General features: G+C 37.3%; 1 protein-coding gene across 3 annotated transcripts; it reads right to left on the bottom strand.

The window, feature by feature from the left end:
* Positions 1-5,016: 5,016 nt before the first annotated feature.
* On the bottom strand, positions 5,017-18,998 carry LOC122414330 (Secretory chloride channel). Of its 3 annotated transcripts, none has more exons than XM_043425490.1 (9): positions 17,941-18,998; positions 10,880-11,069; positions 9,289-9,518; positions 9,113-9,195; positions 8,799-8,954; positions 8,228-8,383; positions 7,813-7,978; positions 7,536-7,722; positions 5,017-6,083 (listed from the first exon to the last, which is right to left on the bottom strand). In XM_043425490.1, exons 1-9 carry the CDS (start codon positions 18,297-18,299, stop codon positions 5,796-5,798), a joined length of 1,815 nt encoding a protein of 604 aa, XP_043281425.1. In that variant the 5' UTR covers positions 18,300-18,998; the 3' UTR covers positions 5,017-5,795. The 3 variants fall into 3 exon arrangements, with proteins under 3 accessions (XP_043281425.1, XP_043281427.1, XP_043281426.1); XM_043425492.1 differs by lacking the exon at positions 17,941-18,998 and adding an exon at positions 15,000-15,077; XM_043425491.1 differs by lacking the exon at positions 17,941-18,998 and adding an exon at positions 14,446-14,480.
* Between the last annotated feature and the right edge of the window lie 57 nt (positions 18,999-19,055).

Here is a 19,055-nt window from a genome sequence, read left to right as displayed (position 1 = left end):
GTACTCAAATTTGAGTAAAATCGAAAAACCCCTCCCGAGAAATTGGGCGAAATTCAATGGATCTACTCATATATATATATATATATATATATATATCGGTTCTCACCTGACAGTTGACAGATACCTAGCCTCCAAACTCGCCGGCTATCACGAAAAGTATACATATATATATATTAGGGTGGCCCTTAATATGGGTGAAAAAAAAAATTGATCGCGCCGCCCCCCAAAACGGTTCCAAATGATAAAAAAAAAATCTACGCAAAGCCGTAGCTATGTCCGGTAAGAGGAAGACGTGCCTGTAAGCATGAACTTGGATTTAAATATCAATTTTTCTGCATGATTTAGTAATTTTTAAAAATGTTGTATTTCAGTGAAAAATGGTCGTATAGAGGTCTAAAAAAAATGCATTTTGAAGCTTCAGGTTTCTATTTTCAAGATCTTATGACGAAAAAAATGCAGAGCTACATGTTGTGCGCAATTTTGAGAAAAAGTGCGAGAAAAAAACAGCAAATTTGTATGCTTTTTTATCAATCCCACAAGCGTAGATTTATTTTTTTCAACTAAGCCATGGTATGGACCGGATAGCTAGTTTATTAAGCTTCAATTTGCTTTTTTACAAACTTCGGTAGAACCATTTTTTGCTGAGATGTTGAACTTTGAATTAAGAAGAACTCTTTTGTCTTTGATCGACGATATCTCAGCAACCAATGGTCGCACAGGAAATTCAAGGGCAGTTCTGAAAACTGGAATGAATGTCCTACAAGATTCCGTTGGGATCTTGAAGGTGAAATTTTCCTTTCATCCTTGTCGTGAATTTAAAAAAATAGGAAAAAATGTATTTTATGGTTTTTCAGAAAGTCAATAGCCAAATTTCAAATAATCATGAAATGACTGATGTTGAGTATGCCATTTACAGCTCAATATACCCCCAAAAACCCTGCCGAAGTTACATTTCGATCTAACCAATCGTTTCTTCGTTGCAACCGATCAAACATTAATCAAATTTGAGGGTCACGTTTTTTACGTTAAACGAGTCATGATCATGACAAAAATGAAAAATGAAAAATTTCCAAGTTTTTTCTACATTTTTCCCATAAATAAGGTTGAAATATACAAAAAAAAAATTCCGAAAGTTTTTGATGAAAATTGATTGTTTTTCTTAAGGCTTCCAACATTGAGAGCTTCTAAAAAACCATAAATTACCTTTTTTTTCCTATTTTTTTAAATTCACGACAAGGATGGAATAAAAAATGGATCTTCAAGATTGCAACAGAACCTTGTAGGACATTATTCCAATTTTCAGAACTGCCCTTGAATTTCCTGTGCGACCATTGGTTGCTGAGATATCGTCGATCAAAGACAAAAGAGTTCTTCTTAATTCAAAGTTCAACATCTCAGCAAAAAATGGTCCTACCGAAGTTTGTAAAAAAGCAAATTGAAACTTAATAAACTAGCTATCCGGTCCATACCATGGCTTAGTTGAAAAAAATAAATCTACGCTTGTGGGATTGATAAAAAAGCATACAAATTTGCTGTTTTTTTCTCGCACTTTTTCTCAAAATTGCGCACAACATGTAGCTCTGCATTTTTTTCGTCATAAGATCTTGAAAATAGAAACCTGAAGCTTCAAAATGCATTTTTTTTAGACCTCTATACGACCATTTTTCACTGAAATACAACATTTTTAAAAATTACTAAATCATGCAGAAAAATTGATATTTAAATCCAAGTTCATGCTTACAGGCACGTCTTCCTCTTACCGGACATAGCTACGGCTTTGCGTAGATTTTTTTTTTATCATTTGGAACCGTTTTGGGGGGTGGCGCGATCAATTTTTTTTTTCACCCATATTAAGGGCCACCCTAATATATATATATGTATACATTCTTGGACGTCCGTGGTCGAGCAAAGCTCTCATGCGCGTATATATGCTGTAACGACTTTTTCCATAAGTCGCACAAATACTCACTCTCGACAATTTCTGGGCGCCAATTTACGAGATTTCGTAAACAAATTTTATTCGAAATTATCGAGAATGAGTTCTTTAATTTTTCCCGGTCGTAGGCTGTAATTAAATATCAATTTGGTAGAAGGGCGAGATCACGATACTTTCGACAAACAAATCACTTCTGAACCAACAAGATCCGGAATTACAAATGTGATTTATTAATTAGAACAATTTACAATAAAAGAAAAAGTTTCCGAAAAATTTCGTTTCTGTAACCATTCAAGGTCTCTGTTATAAATTACATAATATTCCAATTACAATTTTTGACGATAAATTCGAGTGACTTGATAAATCGATACGTAACGTACTTTTTAACAATTCATGATCGCAATATCGAAGCAAAACATAACAGAACATTCAACTTAAACTATGGATCTTGAGATTGAACACAAAAAAATAAAATAGAATTGCTCTCGGTAATTCAAACTAATAAAGACAACGACTAATCGCGAAAGATCAAAATCGCATGACAAGACGTGACTAGAATTTCCAAAACGCGTGCGTACCTCGAAACAATATCGCTCTTTTTACTCTCAAAATTTTCTCCAAATATTACTCGCGAGTTCAACGAAATATCGAACGAAACGATACGAAATAAGAGCGAAACGACGACTCACCGGTACGGTTCCAGAAGGACGAGATCCGGAAAAAGACCACGGACTCGCTCCATCGTCGGGGCGTCGAATTCTTGATCGGGTACGGCAACGAACGGTACGAGAAAAGACGTCTTCCGTCATTGCTATCCAAAACTCGAGTCCTCGATAATTGCAACGAGAGCATGTATACGAACCGAGGTTTTTACCCTCCACCTTTAGCCTATACTCGCGAGAATAATCTCAACTGTCTCTTCTAAAATATTCGAGAGCCTTCTCTCGCTGACCTGATCTCAACGATATGTTTTGAATTCGACGATTATTATAGCAATAATTTCGACGTTACGCTAAGCGACATTTCCTTGTTTCGTTGAGTGGCTATTTCGATGATTCATTCCATTTTTTTGGAGATTTCGGGACGAAGTACGGAGATCCTCTAGATGCTGAGAGACGCATCCTGAGTTCGGCAGCTAGGGTGGAGGCATGAAGTTCTCGTTGATCTTGAATTTTGTTATTCAACATGCCAGGAAATCCAACTTTCGGGCCTAGGGTCGTAATATACTATTTCTACATTCCGAAAGGTTTGACGTAATTATTTTTTTTACTTTTGACGTTTGACGTTTGAACTGATATTGCTTACGTGTTTTTTGAAAGCAGGTTGTGTCTAGTCATCCGCAAACCGTACGAATAAGGTTATGTTATTCATTCGAAAATATGTTATGGAAATGCCATATTATTTCCAAGCACTATTATCAAAACAGTACTATACTGCTACAAATCCGAACAAATAACATACATTTATCCTTCCAGATAAAATCAATGTGAAAGCCAAAAATACAGTAACCAGACTGATAAAATGAATATAGTCGTTCGGAATAATGATCTATTTTCAGGTTCATAGGAATGCAAATATTCATATTAATTATCTTTGCTAATCTTGTTTTTTTGATGCCTGCCCCCCTGACCAGCAGCACTCGCTTCGCTCGTGCAGCAAATGTCGGGGCAGGCTTCAAAACATCTTCTATCGATACATGCATATTACACACCTAGGGCAGGAAAATAAGGAAAGTCCCGAGGTGTGTATACGATTTTTCTGTCCGACGCAGGCGGAATGCGGCAACTTCGGCCCGGAGGGCAGAAAACGTACTTTCGACCGGTTATGAAGAAATAGTATATTACACCACAAGGGCAGAAAGTTTGATATTCCTGCACTGCGCGTCACAATGCCCGAGGCGAAGCCGAGGGCATTTGACGCGCAGTTCAGGGCTATCAAACTTCTGCCCGTATGGTGTATACTATTTTTCTTCATAGCCGGTCGAAAGTACGTTTCTTCCGAAATACGCAACTATCGATAGAAGATGTTTTGATGCCTGCCCCCGACATTTGCTGCACGAGCGAAGCGAGTGCTGCTGGTCGGGGGGGCAGGCATCAAAAAAACAAGATATTAGCAAAGATAATTAATATGAATATTTGCATTCCTATGAAGCTGAAAATAAATCATTATTCCGAACGACTATATTCATTTTATCAGCCTGGTCACTTTATTTTTGGCTTTCACATTGATTTTATCTGGAAGGATAAATGTATGTTATTCGTTCGGATTTGTACTGTTTTGATAATAGTGCTTGGAAATAATATGGCATTTCCATAACATATTTCCGAATGAATAACATAATCTTATTCGTACGGTTTGCAGATGACTAGACACAACCTTTCAAAAAACACGTAAGCAATATCTGTTCAAACGTCAAACGTCAAAAGTAAAAAAAATAATTACGTCAAACCTTTCGGAATGCAGAAAAAAGTTTTTGCTCCCGCCGAGACAAATGAAGCGCATGCAGCTTTGACAGCACAGAAATGTTATCTTTCGACTAAGGTGTGCAGAGAAAAATTTTTGCTCCCGCTGTCACAGCGAGCGTGTTTTTTTTTTACCAATGCAGGAATGTTGAACTTTCGGCCCTGAAATCGGGGCCGAAAGTGCGTACTTTCGACCGAGGTATGAAGAAAAATAGTATACACCACATGGGCAGAAGTTTGATAGCCCTGAACTGCGCGTCAAATGACGCGCAGTGCAGGAATATCAAACTTTCTGCCCTTGTAGTGTAATATACTAAAAATTTTGGAACGTGAGCTCTGCGACGGGTTCAAAAACGACTCCGATGTTCTCACCACCATAAAGGGCTTCCCGTAGGGGATAACGAGGTTCAGTGACATACTAATTTCTTCGTTTTTTTTACAGCGAAGACAATGGTGCACGATAAAATCGTATTTGGTGGAGATTTAATGATGAAAAATGTACGAAACTAGAAAAGTTAAACATTTTTTTTCACCCTTGCCGGTTTCTCGATTTTTTTAAGATTCTATCATCACGCTATTCAATTGGGAGTCACACTGGGAATAACGAACACCACTGAATCATGGAAAAGCTTTTTTTTATTGCGCTGTATATTTGTGTATAAATGACTTATTTTAATATTTTTTATTAGCAGCCACAACTTTGGGAGCGCGCTTACTTTCCGCTCCGCTCCGAGCCTCCGGCCTCGAGGTCTGCGAGACCCGGTTATCCTGCGGTTTTAAGTATCAACAAAACCGGGTCTGTTTACATTTTTATTAAAAATCAAACCAGATATTCGAAGTTTGGGGGAATAAATATTCGTTGGTTAGGAAATCGAGGGATTTGCGTCTCTCCGGGTCTCTCAGACCCGAGACAGCTTTCCTACACTCATAATTATGGACTGAGACGGGAAACGTGATGATTGGATAAAACTTTCGTTGGATTATCGACGGGACATTTGTTGACTCAACGACCCTTTCGTTTTCGTGAGCAATATTAAAGCCAACGCATTGAGCGATCGAGTCAATAAAATTTTTGTTGAGTCTATGAATTTAATTGACATTGATTCAACGGAACTTTTGGTGATTTGAACCAACAAGTTTCTCGTCTCGGATTGAAAAAACTCGTTCTGCACCGTACTTGACTTGTACATTGATCCTTGATTCGCAATAATCAACGAAAAAACATTAAATTATAGAAAAATCGATGATTCCTTAAGAACCTTCATTCGCAACTGTCATCGACGATGAAAACAAAACGAACTGAATTAAAAATCAAGAATGCGATGATCGAATTACTCGTTCAACTAAATCGATCTTACGAAGTCTACACTTTTTAGCCTCCGACGAATTTTTCCACCTTAAATCCAAATGAACGACCAGTACAAAATATTGAATATGAGGAAAGCAGCGGGAAAGACGATCCTGCTGCGCTTGTCGATCCATTGGGCGATTTGTTGAGGCGTCATCGTCGTAAAGTTGTGAAGCTTCGCGAGTGTCGGTCTCCGTGCGAATGATTTCGGTGGCGGGGGAGCCGGCGCTGGCGGTGAGCTCGACTCTATCGTCAATACGCTGCCGTTCGAAGTATCCTTATCTTTCTCGTCTTCCTCTATTTTTACCGACGGAATGTTGATCGTGCTGGGAAAACTCTGCCAAAATTATTCGGAGGATCAAAAACCGCACTTTTTTCTATCCACGCTAATTCGTCAAAATAGATGCTTGAATTTAAAAAATCAGCTGACCGTGGTCAAACACATAACTCCCGGCTTTTGCCCGTGCGGGTAGACGCGTAACCGTGCAGTCGGTTACGTGTTTAGAATTTTTTTTGAGAATATCAATTTTGAAAACACGATCGAATATTGAGCAGCGTTTCAATGCTCGAGGTGAAATTAAATTGAGAAAAATGATAAAAACGATCCAAAAACGCGAATATGGTGAATTTCAGCATAATCGATGCTTCTATTTAACCCATTGACGCCCAAGCGTCCCGATTTTTAAGCAAACTTTCAACGCGATTATTTTTTATGTTATCGGGGTTGAAAAAATGTTGTTTTCAGACATATCGACGTAGAATTTTGTGCTCTTTCAGACTACTGGTTCAAAATTCCGATTGGACAAAAAGAAGAAAAAAAATATGGCCGATTCAAACGTGAAAAACGTGAACATTTTTGAAAAAAACATTTTTCGCATTTTTTATGACGGCAAGAACGTAAATATGCTACAAAAATAAGTTAATTTTTTTCTCGGAAACTATATCGAGTTTAGCACAAATTATTGAGGAAGAAGAATATCTTAGAATTGGTCAAAGAATACCCTCAATTTTTTTAAGAAAAAAATGAAATTTGTCAATTTTAATTTTTTTTTGATATTTTAGAAAATAAAAAATCATCTCAAAAAATTTTTTAAAAATTTGAGGATATTCTTTGATCAGTTCCAAGACATTTTTGTACTTGCATAATTTGAGCTAAGCTCAATAGTTTACGAGAAAAAAATTAGCTTATGTTTTTGTAAAATATTTACGTTCCTGCCGCCATATTGTAAAAAGGAGTGATTCAATTATTACATGAAAATTCCTTGTTAAATTTTAACTATCGTAATCATTGCTAAAAAAAAATACAAAAAAAGTTTTTTTTCAAAAATGTTCACGTTTTTCACGTTTGAATCGGCCATATTTTTTTTTTCTTCATGTCTAATCGGAATTTTGAGCCAGTATTCTAAAAGAGCACAAAATTCTACGTCGATATATCTGAAAACAACATTTTTTCAACGCCGATAACATGAAAAATAATCGCGTTGAAAGTTTACTTAAAAATCGGAACGCTTAATGGGTTAAGAAAATGAAATTTTCTCTCCTTTGACTCGCAACTGCACGCACGTGCAATGCTGATTTTTACAAATTTTGCTAATTATTTTTCATTTTAGTAAAAGTTTTTTTGAAAAATTTCAATTTTAAAAACACGATCGAACGTTTAGCAGCATTTCAATGCTCGAGACGAAATTGATTGGAAAAAAAATGGCAAAAACGATCGAAGAGCGCGACTGTTGTGAAATTCGTGAGGAGAAAAATGTTTTTTTCTTCATTTTTGTCGAGTGATACTCACGTGGACCGTGAGGTAATTCTGATAGGTGTAATCCTGCTCCATAGAATTAGCGTTATCGAGGGACGACCAAGATCGTGATCTCTCTAGTCCGGTTGTGTTTTTGTGGAATTGTTTCCTCGCGAGGCGTGGGGTGAGGGTCGATTTGAGGATATATTTGCTGTTGACCTTTTTCAGAGGCACGTTTTTCCTGAAGGTACGAAAAATCTTATCATGAAATCGGACAAATTTTGGAGCCAGTGAAAAAAGGTTCTCCAGCTACGTTCTCGAAGTAACTCACTTCCTTCGATAAATCGTGTTGACGAAAGCGAATTCGACCATCGCAGCGAAGAGAAAAATAGTGCAGCCCAGAAACCATATTTCGCTCGCTTTTATGTACGAAACCTTGGGCAGCGAATTTTCCACTTTCGAGGCCAGTGTCATGAACGCCAAAATAGTGTTTGTCCCTGAAAAGCGAATCCCTTAATTTACGATTTTTCGTTCGAACCGAATTGAAATTTCGAAACGCTTTTCGATTAAAATAATCCAACAATAAAGGAGCAGGCACCCGAGGCTTCTTTTCTTAACGATCTCCCATGAAAAAATCGCGTCGAATCGCCTCGCGATTCGAATTAAAGAAAAAATTGGTAGGCTTTAAAATGATTTTTCTGTCCACGTTGAAACTCGGCGTTAGTCCCTCGCGCTCTCGAACTCACCGAGCACAATTCGTGGTGGGCCAGCGTCCATGTGAAGCCAGAACGAGACCCAGGATATGACAACGATGAGTATCGAGGGGATGTAATAGTCCATCATGAAGAAGCCCATTTCCCTAGCGAGTTTGAAAGTGATGCTTATCGAGCTGAAATTTCCAGCTGCAATGCAATTCGTTAAGTAAAACCGAAGAAGGAAATGCGGTGAAAAAAGTGTGTCATTCAGAATTTAAAGGAGGTAACGCGAGCGTTTGAAATTGTATAGAGCCTATTCGGGGGAATCCAATTCGTGTGAGCAAGCGATGGCATCGGAAAGCGTTCGAGTTGTAAAAAGAACGAATAAAAATCATCGAAAACGCCGCTGAAAAAAGTGGCACGAATCGTTACCCTCCGCGAGTGGATGGTAAACAACGATAAGAGCGCTAAATAATTACGGAAAAAATGCTAAAATCCCACCAGCAAAGAAAGAGAAAATAATTCAAGCGCGAAAATAAATTTTACTCGTCAAAATAATGGAGACCAAGAATAACGAGGAACTAAAATCGGTAGACGAACATTACGAGCGCAGCTCAATTACCGAAGTGGCCGTAGTGCTGTTGCGCCGCAGTGTAAGAGACCGCGGACTTATTGACCCATTTCTCAACCAGTCGATATTCGGTCAGATGCAATTCATCGGCCAGGATTATCGGAGCCTCGTCCCAGTCCAGTTTCATTTCCTGGATGTTGTGGGTCCCTTTGGAAATCAATGCAACGAAATAGTGAAAAAAAAAAAAATAAAATAAAACTTCAGGCTCAAAAACCATTTGAGAATCGATCAAATACTATAAAAAATATTTCAAAGACGAAAAAACTTCTTTGTGGGTTGATTGAAATGGAAACAAAAATTCGTACAGCTCTCGAAAACCAGTGGGCACTCTTGAACATCGAATGGAAATTTTTCGAGACGCAGGCCACAGTTCAAAATCGCCTCGAGTCTGTAATCAAATAAAACGACAACCATGGGAGACGTGAATGAAAATCGTTGGAGTCATGAGAGAATAAAATTCATTAATTGGAGGCTTTTTGACCTCGTATTTAGGACAACCATTCCCGAGGGGTCGATCGATATCAAGAGATCTTTAACGCTGTTTCCCATTATGACGGAACTGCGCTCGTTCGCAACGAATACTGTGGGCGTCCATATTAAGTCGTGGGCCGACTGACCTCCAAAGATTTGCGTGAAACGAGGCGCAATGTCGGAATATTTTAAGCGGGGATCAAGATAACGAAATTGTAGCATCATGTGGACGTCGAATTGCTGGAAAAATAGAAATTTTATTAAAGAATTATTGTGATGCCAGGCTCCGTATAATTCGCCATTTAAATTTTTAATAAATTTTGAAATTCTCGACAGTTGGAACGCGGACCCTTAAACGGCGTCGAAAATTATCGGATTTTTTTGTGTCAATTTTTTATGACGGTCACTTTTTTTTCACGTTTTTTCAATACCTTTTTTTCATTTTATGAAGTTTCCATAGTTACTTGTTCACCAAAAACGTCTTCTTAGTGGACCTTTTTATTCGTCATGAAAAAACTAATAAAATTTTGTACAATTCAATCGTATTATCGCATTCACGAATTATATTATCCCCCACAAGATTTCCAACTCTTTTTCGACCCCTTTCAAGAGCCCACGTTCCCAAAAATCGATTTTACACTTCCAAGTTTAGCTTTTAACCATACTAGCATCGATTATCGTCTCGAAATCCAAGAATTCTATGAAAATTGAAACAAAATGAATTTTAAGGAGGATCACGCGTTATTTGCGATACAAAAAACCAACTTTTTTGTTCTTTTGATGATCGAGAAGAAACGATCAAAATTTATTCTCGCAATTATTAAAAGTATGTGTAACTTATTTGTTGAGATTGATAAATTTTTAATATTACGATAGCGGTTTAAACACTTTCGTAGTAAAATCGTCAAGCAAAATGTGACAGCAGCCATTTTCTATTTACATGTGTATTAGGTTGCTTAAAAAAAATCGATTTTTTTCGTGGGCCGAAGAAGATTAAAAAACAAATATTTAGCGGTCCCTCAAACGATTTTTCTATGTTTTTTCCTATTTTAAGGAAAATCGTCATGGAAAAACTCTTAAAAAGTCATGAAACGTTATGCAACCATAAAATGCACTTTCTTTCTTGAATAGGGGAAAGAGTAGGGCAAAGCGGAACTCCCACCCCCGCCACACCGAAAATTTAGACCATTTTTTTCCATCGAAAATCTGCGAATTTTTATAATTCGGCTGAGATCATGCCAGAACATTGTATTCTCTTATTCTCGTTTTTGGCTCTCTAAAGTTGGGAGGATCCTGTTTCATGAAATCCAAATGCTCGCCAGGAAGTGCGCCTGCCATAAGAGCTTTACCCTTTGAAAAATGTGATTTTCGTTAATTGTTTTCTCGACAACTAGACGGTAGATCTCTAGCACATTTAGAAATTTCAACTTTTAAAGTTGGATTTTTCGATTTCCATTAGATTCGCGTGATCTTCCTTAAGCTTCGAAGTTTTTGAACATCGACAATCGTCTAGAAATACAATAACTTTGTAAAAATGGAAATAATTTGAAAAAATATAATTTTCTATAATTTCAGGAACAAAATATCACTGAAATAATAACCAATGTCTTGGCCATGTTGGATTTGATGGTGTAAATATAAGCCCTGGAAACCACGATGGTCGGATCACTAGCGTTGACTTCTCCAGGCGGTCGAACCATTTTATCATATCGACAGTCGTTTGTGAGTTCCTGCAAAAGCTCCGTCTGAGTCAAGGTACTTGCCATGGATATCGCGGGACAGCTTCCATCGCTGTGAATAATCATTGCAAAATCCCATCATTTTAGTACTCGAAATAATGAAATTTTTCGTTCGTTTTTGCTTCCTCATAGAGGAAGCTATCTGACGATGAAAATTTTTTCTTCCCAGTTTTCAATGTCAATGTGCTCAAAATGTCCAAAAACATCAAAAAATCATATCTAGAAAAAATGGCCGGATGCGTGTGTGTGTGTGTCATCGCACTGCAAAATTCAAACGCTTATAACTCGAAAACGATTTAAGATACAGGGCCACCGTTTTGCATAGATGTTAATCTGAACAAAGCTCTTCGTTCTCTGATAATTTTGTCAGTATTTAAAAAAAAAATCCTACGACGTCTTACGACGATTTGGAATTTTTAAAAAAAGGGTGTCGACGCTCAAACTCCCGGAAATTTTAAGATTTATTACTAATTTTTTTTTTATAAATAGATTATCATAATAGGAAGGTTGGTATTGAATTTGAGAAATATATCGGTTGAGCGGTTTAAATTTTATGATTTTTGGAATTTTACGAAAATATGAGTTTCTCGTAAAATCGGCTTTAATTTTTGGAAATTAATTTGGAGAAGTTAAAAGTCGATTAATAAGTTAAAATTTTATTAAAAAAAAAACTCAAAAGTAACAAATTGCTTTCTCAAGCTTTTTTTAGAACAATGCTTGAAGCTTCCTCTATGAGGAAGCCAAAATGAAAAATATAGCATCTCATCGTGCATCTTGACCATCTTGAGGAAGTATTTTGCAAATTTTACCTTTCGAGCATTTTTTTTCTAGAATTTTTTTGTAGAAAAAATCTGAGAGTTTCGTGGCGAAGAGAAAAACAGGAAAAAGTAACCGAAAAGCCGTCAGTTGGGAAATTTTTCTTGAAATTCTTTGCAACCCCTCAAAATTGGCGCATTCTTTAGGGTCGACAACGCAACAGTGGAAATACTCCCGAGGGATGACGTTCAGGCCAAAAGTTGAAATCCTCGGCCCCCAAGACTGCTGAATGTTGAGCCAATGAAAAAAGTTTGTTATCGACGTTGGAGGAAGAAGAAAATAACATAGTTGGAGTGTTTACAAAGTTGATGTCGTCGGAATTGAGATGCACCAGCTGTCGAGAGCAAAAGTTTATTGTTCGCATTGTTTGTCTGCGGCAGAGGCACGCGCTCGTCGGGACAACAATGAGACAAGTGGTGGAAATTGGAAGTGCGCGCGGAAGAGGCTCGAGGGCGTCACATGTTTCGTAGTTGCGGCAGCGCGAGGCGCTGACGACTTAACGGAATATTCGATGAATTATTAATACGCGACACAATGAGCTATTGAACGGAGACAATGATCTCGTAAATCTCGTCGGTAAAAATTGCCGGAGAGGAGGAAGGAAATTCCTCAGTCACGCGGACCCGTACAAAGCGCCGCCGCTGCGCGGATAATAATTTTCTCGTCTGTATTTATTTGACACACAAACGCTTTGTTTTTCGCTCCCGTATCGGGGCCGCTTCTTCTCGCCTTATCACGCGCGATATTTAAACTTTCAGCGGCTGAGATTTAAAGGGCACCGCCAGCCGAGCCTTTCCGATGTCTCCGCGACAACGAATTACGATTTTCCTTCATTTTCTATGTGCATAACGCTCGATTTGCTTTTCTCACGGACACGAGCTTGTCAACTGACATTTTTTTGTCTCCTCGGAATAGTGTTTTGAGGTATCCGGAGACGAAATTTGTCCTCGCAACAAATTGCTTCATTGTTGTAACGAACTTTCGTCACAGAAACATTCGGAATTTCGTTACCCGAATCAACAAATTTTCCTGAATTTTTGCAATAAAATATTTCGGTGATTCAATCAATTTTATTCGGGTGGGGATCAAATGTTGGAATGACTAAAATTTCGAACAGCTAAAATCTCGAGTTTATAAATTTCGAATGATAATATGGAGACAGGTAGATTCGACTAGAGGTTTGAATGCCGAAAATAAATAAAGCAGAAACTGCAAGGTTCGAAGCACGTTTACATCGAAAATAGAATGTAACAATCGCCCATAGGACGATGACTAAAATATCGATTTTTCGAAAATTCGACTATCACTCTTTCGATTCATAAATTACTACGGTCAGTGATACTGTGAAAATTTACAATTTTGAAAATATCATAACGAAAGATCAAATATTACTGAGGTTGAAATACTGAAACACCAAAAAGTCGAACAGTCAAAATAGCGAAATGTTAGAAAGTCGATCGATCAAAATCAAGAAATGCAGCGGAGCTCCAAATACACGCGTCTCACTCACTCACTTACTCAGACCGGTGATCTCCAATTTTAAACATCGCCATTTCGACTTTCGCCTTTTCGAGCTATCGTTATTCTGCATATCTAAGCTTTATAGGCTCGAAAAATTCACTTTCGATTTTTTGCTACTCTATATTCTGGTCTGTCTGTAAAACAATTACTCTCCATTTTGAATTCGAAAATATATGAACTTTTGATATTCGGATGGTCTGTTTAAATTGCATTCGAAATGAAAACATTCGAAATATATATTTTCGAGTAAATACGAATTCAAAGAAGAAATTTTTGATTAAACACGCAATCTGCTGAATAGTCGATCGGGAATAAGAATTTCGAATTACTTATTTTTCTCCAAACTGATAGGAGAACTTTAAATATTTCGAAATATCGACCGTTCTACAATTCAGTTATTCGACGTATTGAGCCCCACCCTTTTATTCTCAGGGCTTAGAAAATTTGGTTGGATTTGTGCAAAAAAAACGTCAAAGTTCAATCGGATTTGAGTGTTCCGAAATTTCGATACTTCAAAATTTGAGCACGTGCAACAAAATGTTTCAACATTTTACCGGAATTTTGTTTTTACTGCTCGAGTTTGAATAAAAAATTTTTGTCCAGGGTTCATGGCCATGGAATTTTCCTTAATTTTTGGTTCTTCGCTCCCCGTCAAATAATTTTGAAAAATTCTCAAGCCAGCAAAGAGACTTTTCCTGGCTCAAATTTTATTGGAAAAATTGCCCGTTCGTCTCAGTGTTTTTCGATCCACGTTGCTCTAGTCAGTCAGAATTCTCGCACCGTAAACGTCAGATTTCAACAATAAAAAAAATAAAAATAAAATTCTTACTCGCAAATCTTTGCATAAAAATGTTTTTTCGCATAAAAAGAATCACGATCTTCGAACAATTTTTTATTTTCCAGTAAAAAAATCATTATATTTCTACGTTTTCAGGAAAATCGGTCGAAAATTGTAAATTGAAAATGAAAAATTTGCCCATCTGCATGCAATCGTGGAACACGAGTTCGAATAAAATTATGATTTTTGAGAAAAAAAAAATATTTTTTTTTCCGCCAGAAACTCGAGAATAAAGAAAAAAATAAGTTCAAACCCGTTTGCACGGCGAGGCTCCAAAGGGGTGGAAACGCTCGAACAGTCACACGAAGGAGCGAAACGCGGCTCGCACCTGTTTTTGTACGTATCCCGTACGTCATTCGAGTGGATTAATTAAATATCGACGAAATCTGTTTGACTTGGGTCGACGTCGTAGTCTCGGATGATTTTTTTTACGTTGCCCTATCGAGGTGAAAATTACTACGAAGTTGGGTTGAGTCACGAGATAAAGGCATTTGCCTACGGAATTATATTTGCGTGCTTGACACAGTGATTCATGGGCCGGAGAGAGGGAATGCGTTCATGCTGACACGATGAACATGACGTGCGGTCTAAGGCACGTTTGAAATTAAAATTATTATAATTATCGTTGAAAATGTTAATCGTCATTTTCTGTTTGGTTTTGGGGCGCTACGTAATTAATCAACCTTGAATTCCATCGATTGCATAATGTGTAAAAAGCGGCCTGATTTTGATCATAGAAAAAAAGAGGGGAGATGAGAAAATCGGACGATTTTATCAGCGCTGCATGGTTATAATAAATTTTCGAACCTTTATCGGTCTCGGCACGAGGCAAATTTATTGCCCTTAAATATTCTCCCGTTGACAGAGACGGCGATGCTTTTTCGATTTAAAAAAAGCCTTGTCGTGACGTTTTACGGAATTTATAAAAAGATAATAGAAGACTTTGATATTAAATTTATTTCACTAGCAATTATGAGAACGATCGCACGACGCTTCGAGGCTACACATCTTCGCAGGCATCCATATATAATGGCTCGTATCGATTGATCAAAACGGAAAGCAAATGTCTATTTCGTTACCCTCATCGTTATACCTACTCCGGTGTCAAAACTGTCGTTGATTATTTACACGTCTTTTGTTGAACGAGAACGAAAAATATGGAGAAATATTTCACAATTAAATTCACAGGAACGAATTACCGTGGCACCGCACTATCGATATGTTGAGGATTTTATGCATCGTCAGGGAATGAACATATGTTCCAATTTTTCTTCGTTTTATAAAATTAAACATGACTTCAATTCGGTAGTAAACACGGAACAAAACAGGCTGCCATTTATTCATTTCATTTATTCAAAACATTCGGGTTTTATAGAAATCGTTTTTATTCAAGCTTTTTTAATTTCGGCTCATTGAAATTTAATCACAAATGATCAACGAAAATCCTACCGAAAATATTTTATTTACACATCGCGACTCTGGGGAGAAGGAACGTTACGCGTTGCTTCCGCGCGCCATCTGTGCAACAGCCTAGATCCCTATAACCGTTTTTTGCGGACGTGAAACGTATACACGAGCTCGAAAACAACCCCCCAAGCTGCCCAAGCGTCTCGAGCTCGAGATGTTTTCTGTTCGTGATAATAAAATTAAAATTATAATTAAAATTGATTTAACGGAGCTTTTGATGTTTCAACGATGTTTTCATCGCAGTGAAAAATATTGAGCCAACGAATAAAGCGTTCTAAACATCCAAATGTTTGTATGGGTTTACGGATTTCATCTTTTGTTTGCCACAAAATTTATAGATGCCGTGTTTGGTGAATCAGCGAACCGATTTCTTTGGAGCATTCTTCGTCTTTGAGCGAAGAGAAGCAAGCGTGATTGGTTCGCTTCCGTAATGGATATTCTATGCCTCGTACTTGCGGTGAAGTGAGAAAAAAGTGCCGAAAAAAGACGGAAAAGCTTTTCCACTAAAATAAATGGAAACCTAATTCAAAAATTTTGTAAGAAGAAAAATAAAGAAATGAATTATTTCATAAGATTAAAATTCTTATTTGCTACCATTTAAAATGACGTTTAACTCTTTGACAGGTTATTTTCATCACTTTACGATATTATTCTTGACATGATTGTAATTAATAAATTGATTGGTATACGGTGATGATGCAGCATTTCCCATTTCATATATAGTAGCTTCCCTCATCAACCTCCGAGATAAAGTATTCCAATGATTTCATTTAAAAAATAACAATTTTTTTTCTCGAGTCCTCGACTATAGTACGCTCCAATTATTAGTTTTCCTTTTAATTGAATTTTCGAGTTGTACCGAAATGTTCCGGGTACGGAGTGTGTTCGATGCACGGATGATCGAACACGAATAAGGAGCGCGTCGCCTCTATTAGGCCTTCGGCTTCCCGCTCTCCCTCGTTCTTTGTCTTTCGCGATAATCCGTCGTCACAACACTTCCAAGGAAAAGAACAACGGTTTTGCGGTTAACCAAAAATTTATTGCGGGCTTCATATCTTCTTTTTTGTTCATCCTCTTTTGCAATCACAACGAGTTACGATAATCTTGTGGTCTTGAAAAATAAAGGCTAAGTTGTAAATCACGAGGCCGAATAGGAGGTTATGGATCATTAAGACGAAGTTTCTTCGATGTTTTGTCATTTTTTGCGAACTTACGAGGGAGCACTCGGTTACGAAAATTTACTTGGCCTCGACCAGCACGTTTTATGTTTGTTTTTGTCCCTTCACGATTGTAGTTGACTCCATTTCACATTTCATTTATTTCGCACGATTTTTTCTATCAACAACAATTTCTCGGTCGATTATTTTCGACTACGCAATTCCTACAAAGTTTTGTCATTCCCGAACATCTTGTTTGTCATGATTTTGCGAGAACCTTCGATACGCCGACCGTAAGTATCGTACCGTGATACAATTCCACGTTGAATCTATTGCAGTGGCAGGACAAGAGCGCTTCCTTTGTAAGCGTGCACCACTTGCGACGACATTCATACCGAGATAATTATTATAAAAGCCCATTTACAAGATACATTAAAGGTGCGTTCCACTTATCGCCCGTAACGCCCAGACGACGGCTACTGGGATAGGATATTGGGGCATTTTGGGCGTTTTGGGCGATAAGTGGAACACACCTTAAATAAGGCACTTTTAACAACCGAGAGCAAATCGTATAGCAGAGAAAATGTGAATTCAAAACAAATAAAAAATGATGCATATTCATATATTGAAATTGAAATTTTGCCCTGAATAGTGTTTTTTAAAAATGTATCTTACTCAATTTTATAAATTTCATATACAAATATTCATTGAATAATCTAATGACATTCAAATTATTATAACCTATAAATATTCATTATGAATTCACATTCGTTATGAGTGATTCGTCCCTCGAAATTTTATTTCCTTTCGCATATATTACTGATAATAATCATTGTAACGAATACCATAACTATTATTGTTTCGGAATAAAAATAAGGTAATGAGTTTTATCTGGAAAACCATTAGAAAAACTGATCGTCCGTGTCGCAAAATTATTTGTCAACAACTTAATTGTTTTTGCAATTAAAACGTAAAATAAATGCGTAATATAGAAAAAAATGGGAAAAATATTCCGTAGAGATAAGTGATTTGAAAAAGTACTCGCGACTGTGTTCCTTGACCGGAATATGCAAATGAATGAAGCGGTGCGATAAAATAGTGTTATTTAAAATTCGAATACTTACAATTTCGTGGAAACACCAGTGACTCGTGTTAATCCAAGAATCGTGGTTAAAGCGAAGGAAAAAGTAAGGGATTGGATACCGAGAGTCATCCTAGGCTCTCCCTTGACAATGAACCGACGATTCGCCGATCGTTCGAGTCTCGCCGTTTCTCTGCGCGAGAAGACAAAAGTGGTTGAAACAGAAGCGTTCGAGCTAAACACGCGGTTTGACTCTCGCGAAAGACACAAATTTACTGAAAACCCCGAGACGTCGAAATACAAAAAACCTTGCGCTTGAGCTGCTCCCACTTGGATCTCACAATTACAAACAGAATTCATCGGTGGCTTTTTTACCAGCTCGGTAAATACGCGCAAGAGCATACAAGACTTATCAAGAATTAAGTGTGCGTCTACATATACAATTATACGTAAGTAACCTCAGCTTCACCAAAGTTTGATTAAACAATTAATTTAATAATAGCAAAGTAAACTGCTGTTCGAGCTTTAAATTACTAAGTCATACAAACTTCCGATTTTTTTTCACTTCAATAAGCTGCTCTCGTGATTTTTTTATTTCGTTCAAACCGTTTTAAAGGGAAACTCGTTCGACGACTGGAGTTTGATTCTCTTCTCAGACTGACAAAGATTTTTAGCATTTTTTTCTTCGAAAACGTCATTTCCTCATTTTTTATCATAATATGTTGCAAAAAATTTAAACGTTGGCTCTGTGAGTTTTTCCATGAACTTTTAGGTTCAAATGTGGAAAAATTGTTGAAACCTCCCAGACTGAAATATCCAATGGATCACATTGGACGACTAAAAAATTGTTTTTATCAGGGTAATCGCTTTTTTTGAGCATTTTGAATTGCAGAGTTTAGTACTTAGAGTAGAAAATGTACGCTTTCGACAGTGAAAGTCACGAAATTTTTTAGAATCGATTTTCCTCATGAGTACATTTTTTTCTTCTCGAGAAGCAGAAGAGAGAGTTGTATTACCGAAATAAGGGAATTTTTAACCGGATCACAAACAACACTGATGAAACAATTTTTTCAACACTTCCCAAAAACTTTGTGCTCCGGGACTTGAAACGAGGATTATTTACAGTGAAGGAAAAAATGGGGTTGTTTCGTTTGATTC

Source organism: Venturia canescens, chromosome 8 (genome assembly GCF_019457755.1).
Source record: "Venturia canescens isolate UGA chromosome 8, ASM1945775v1, whole genome shotgun sequence".
Lineage (NCBI taxonomy): Eukaryota > Metazoa > Arthropoda > Insecta > Hymenoptera > Ichneumonidae > Venturia > Venturia canescens.
This window is presented reverse-complemented; position numbering and strand designations above follow the sequence as displayed.

Excerpts from the sequence above, each read along its gene's own strand:
- LOC122414330 (XM_043425490.1), bottom strand. The coding sequence starts at position 18,299 with ATGCTCTTGCGCGTATTTACCGAGCTGGTAAAAAAGCCACCGATGAAT. Across the intron at positions 9,196-9,288 it reads ATGGTTGTCCTAAATACGAG|ACTCGAGGCGATTTTGAACT; the intron begins GTCAAAAAGCCT and ends ATTTGATTACAG. Across the intron at positions 8,955-9,112 it reads CCCACTGGTTTTCGAGAGCT|GGACCCACAACATCCAGGAA; the intron begins GTACGAATTTTT and ends TGATTTCCAAAG.